This window comes from Astatotilapia calliptera, chromosome 13 (assembly GCF_964374335.1).
Source record: "Astatotilapia calliptera chromosome 13, fAstCal68.1, whole genome shotgun sequence".
NCBI classification, from domain to species: Eukaryota; Metazoa; Chordata; class Actinopteri; order Cichliformes; family Cichlidae; genus Astatotilapia; species Astatotilapia calliptera.
This window is the reverse complement of record NC_137434.1, coordinates 4,412,504-4,416,799: the sequence shown is the minus strand read 5'-3', so window position 1 is coordinate 4,416,799 and position 4,296 is coordinate 4,412,504. Positions and strand designations below refer to the sequence as shown.

Below are 4,296 nucleotides of genomic sequence, written 5' to 3'. Positions count from 1 at the left end.
CTCAGGGATGCGTTTGGGTGCTGACAGTCAGTTCAGCGACTTCTTGGATGGATTAGGCCCCGGTCAGCTAGTGGGCAGACAAACGCTGGCGACACCAGCTATGGGTGAGTCACAGCTTCATCAGCTCTGCTCAATTGAGAAAGAGAGATTTTGTGTGTTGCACATTATTCTCTGAAATGGTCTGTTTTTAAAAACAGGTGATGTTCAGATTGGTTTGATGGACAAGAAAGGCCAGCTGGAGGTGGAGGTGATCAGGGCACGAGGCCTTACCCCCAAACCAGGCTCTAAATCCCTCCCAGGTAACACACGTTCATACAAAACTAATTCCTTGTAGCACTTACAGTTAAATTAAGGTGGATGCAACCTAAAGCAACCTCCATACTGTCCCCGTTTTTTCCCATAAAACTTATTTTTACCCTCTCCTGACCACTCTCTCAGCTCCCTATGTAAAAGTGTACCTGCTGGATAATGGAACATGTAAAGCCAAAAAGAAAACTAAGATTGCACGAAAGACCCTGGAGCCGCTCTACCAGCAGCACCTGCTCTTCGATGAGAGTCCCCAGGGCAAGGTGCTTCAGGTAATGATCACATTTTTTATGGGAAAACTCGTTGAAAGAAGAAGCTCTAGTTAAAAATGTATTAATAGTGAAAGGTCAGAGTGTTATTGGGGACATTACAGTGAAACTGCCATAGACTGTATATCTTGGAACAATAGACTTATGGTACTTTCCAATAGTCCATAGCCTTTACAGAGTATCCAGAGAGCATTCACAGTGCTTAACGTGTTCCACATTTATGTTCTTGTACACGTCACATATATAACATTATTCTAAAATGGATTAAATTCATTTTTCACCTCAGATTCATGCCCATAATTACAAAGTAAAATAAGGTTTATTCCAGCTTTACTGAAAACAAAAAACAAAATATAACATGTACATTCACAAGCTTTTCCGAGACGCTTTCCTGTTTCCAGTGATCACCTGTCAGCAGTTTGATTGATTGCAGTCCATTACCGACGATATGTGACAAATCGTCTGTATGTTACGCGTTCGGAAACATGAGAACCGTTTGCAATGAATCTACACTTGTACATTTATTTTATTTTGTCATGAATCGCTTTGGAAAACACTGTCTCATACGATTATTACGTCATTCCATTGGAGTCCATTCACAATCCGGTGCGTATCATAGGGACGTGGAAGGTTACCTTTCACGTGGGAAGGCTTGGGACGTGGTAAATCGGAAATGTGGTAAATTGGGGTGGTAAATTCAGCCTCAGTTGACAGTGCATGTGAGTACAAACCAAGCCATGAAGTCCAAGAGATTGTCTGTAGGCTTCAGAGACACTGAGATTGTATCAAGGCACAGATCAGGGTACAGGCACGAGAAGAACGTTTGCATCATTGAATGGCGCAGTGAGCACAGTGGACAACCTTTTTTTCTGTAATTACAAGTTTTTGTTTAACCCCAAAAACGAGTGTGTTGAGAAAGTGCGTTGTTTTTACTGTTTATTTTATTGTTTTGACTTAATTAGTAGGATTAGAACGGAACACGTTAACACTATGATACGGGCCACAACTAAGGGTATAAGTCCCCTGTAATTAAAGGAATTTCAGTGTATTTTATTAGAAATTAGAATGTGATTTGATTTGCTTACAAATACTTAGTTGCAATCAGGTTTTTACAGGAAACAAAGAAATAATTAACTGTAAGTAAAATGAAATGGTAAGTAAGTCATTTGAAGTGATGCATAAAGCATTTTAAAATCTTTTATTATGAGCATTTTGTTTTCCTTTGCGCGTTGAACCTGGAAATCTGTAAGGTTATGTGTTGTGGTGATTGTACCTTTGTCTTTTCAGTCAATCCTAAATCAATTCATCTGCCGTTCTTTCCTCCAGGTGATAGTGTGGGGTGACTATGGACGATTGGACCACAAATGTTTCATGGGTGTAGCACAGATACTGTTGGAGGAGCTGGACCTCTCTAGTACGGTGATCGGCTGGTACAAACTTTTTCCACCATCCTCCCTGGTGGACCCTACATTAGCTCCGCTCACACGGCTGGCGTCTCAGACGTCACTGGACAGCTCAGGACCGCCGCCGGGCGTTCGGTCCTAGTGACCGGACGGTGACCGCCTACCCCTCAACACCCCTTAAGTGACAAAATAGAATAATGGACCACAGCTACTGGACCACTACTGAGCAGAGGGGTGACAACACGCCCCGAGGATGTCGACGAGAAGCCCTCTTTCAAATGATGAAAAGCCAGACGGAGAGACAGGGAATGCGAGTGAGAAAGAGAGGGAGAGATAGAACTAGCCAATCAAAGCTTAGCTGGAGTCTGACAATCACGTCTCACACCTTCCCTCTCCCTCCTCCTTACACCTTTTTGTGTTCAAAGTTTTGCTTTCTTTGTTTTCTCCTCTGACCTGCAGCAGTGGAGGCTTCTGTCCAACATTGTTTTCTTTTTTCCGTATTTCCTTGTGCAGCCACTATCAGAGCACCCAAACAAAGTGGGGTTCTCCGCCTAGTAACCCTCCAGCCAATCAGAGTAGAGCTTACAGCCAGGCCACAGGGAAAAGTGTGGAAGTAGCAAATAGTTGCGGCTTCACAGGTTTGGCTGTTGTCTCTTCAGGTTTTACCGTGGCGATAGTGATGAGCTCAAGGGGACAGAGGGTTGGTCCCGTTTAACCGTGATGGAAAGGGAGCCTGCACATGCACTCGCACATTCTTAGCCTTGACAGGAAAAGCTGGACTCGTTCATTCAAATCGAGGCCAAACCTTTTCCGTGTGGAAAGAAAACATAGACCAAATTGCGGATTAGAATTTCACTTTTGATTTTGGATCTTTTGTTTTTTCCTGCCTTTGTTTTTGCCCACTGTCCAGAATGGTGCCACATGGTGCAGACTCCCTCTGTGTATGTCTATGTTTGGTTTATGAGCGATGGCATGCCAAAGGCCAATGACAAAGGCCAGGCCACATTTCTTTGAATACCCTCCGCCCGACCGCCACCGCCCGTCTCCTCCCCTCCCCAAACCCCTCGAACTCCCCCTGTGGGAGGGAGCAGCATGACTCGGGGACGCCCCCTCCCCGGCCCCCAAGCTGCATGCACGTTTCTTTCTTTCGTTCCGTTTCGTTTTTTCGGTTCGTTTCTCTACTTTTTTGTAAAATCGAAAGACGAGACAAATTAAGGAACAATTCTCAAAAAAACAAAAACAGAAAAAAAGACTAGACTATGTGTGTTAGTTCCACATACTTTTAGGCCAGCTTGTATGTTGCATGTTCTTGTACAGTTTGCTCGTACTGAATATGAATACAAACCGAGAAAAGCCAAGCCATCCCCGCCCCCTAACAAGAGCGGATCTAATGGGGGGGAGGGTGACAATCCCACCCAGGCCTCGCCTACCACTCTGGGTCTAAATATCCGTATTAGGAAGTCTCCAAAAGAAAAAAAGAAATTGTCTGAATTATTTTTTTCTTTGAACCCTTTGAACAACAGTGCTGTTCTGTAGTACTGAGCATACTCGAACCCCTGGCGTATCCGAGGATGTAGGTGTCTAAACTGTAGTTTATGACGGTCGGGGCTAGAGACAGAGATAGAGAATGTGTGTATAACAGCTAAATGTATATGAAGTATCATTATGAGTTTGATATAAATTATAAAGATATAGATATATGAATATAAAAAAAGAGTGTATCTGACTGTACACCCGTCACCAATACACGCAGACATGCACACTTTGTACATACAAATTAGGCTTGAACTTAAGTTATGAACGAACAAACGCATCGCTGACACACAAACATTCCTGGTCTTGTTGAGGGGAATACGCGCCCAGTGCTTGAGCTGCTGAGTGGCTACGAGACACAAGTGGGCGCCAATAGGCCTTTATTTTGATTTTGTCCCAGTTGCAGAAAAACAAGCAGAACCAATTGGAGCAAAGTTTACTTTCTCTTCCTGAAAACCATGTTTTTCTCCCCCCGTTTATTGGTTTGGACTGGACTTCTAAAGCCAACAAGAAACCTGGTTTTGCAGACATATTTTGCAGATGTTTTTTTGTTGAAGCACTTGGCGGTACGGCCGACTGCCCCTTTCCTTTGTCAGTATTACTCCAGGAATACTGATTGTTTACAGCCCATGGCTCCCCACTCCCAAACCACGATACTAGACGAAAGATGAAGTATTCACTGCAACAGTTCTTGTTTGTATAACAGATGTGGCTCTACTGATGTGTATGTTTTATATTCAAGAGTTCATTTTTATTATTTACAAATAAAAGACTGTGTGGAAGAA

At 43.4% G+C, this 4,296-nt stretch overlaps 1 protein-coding gene across 9 annotated transcripts in view; it reads left to right on the top strand.

Moving 5' to 3' along the window:
* Positions 1-4,296, top strand: part of rims1a (regulating synaptic membrane exocytosis 1a) — a 117,756-nt gene extending 113,460 nt beyond the window's left edge. For all 9 annotated transcript variants that reach the window (XM_080288029.1, XM_026190751.2, XM_080288028.1 and 6 more), the window contains 4 exons: positions 1-104; positions 198-299; positions 439-578; positions 1,902-4,296. The exon at positions 1-104 is cut by the window's left edge and continues 9 nt beyond it. In XM_080288029.1, coding sequence (XP_080144155.1) covers positions 1-104; positions 198-299; positions 439-578; positions 1,902-2,120 — 565 coding nt within the window. In that variant the 3' untranslated portion in view covers positions 2,121-4,296. The remainder of the gene's footprint in view (positions 105-197; positions 300-438; positions 579-1,901) is intronic.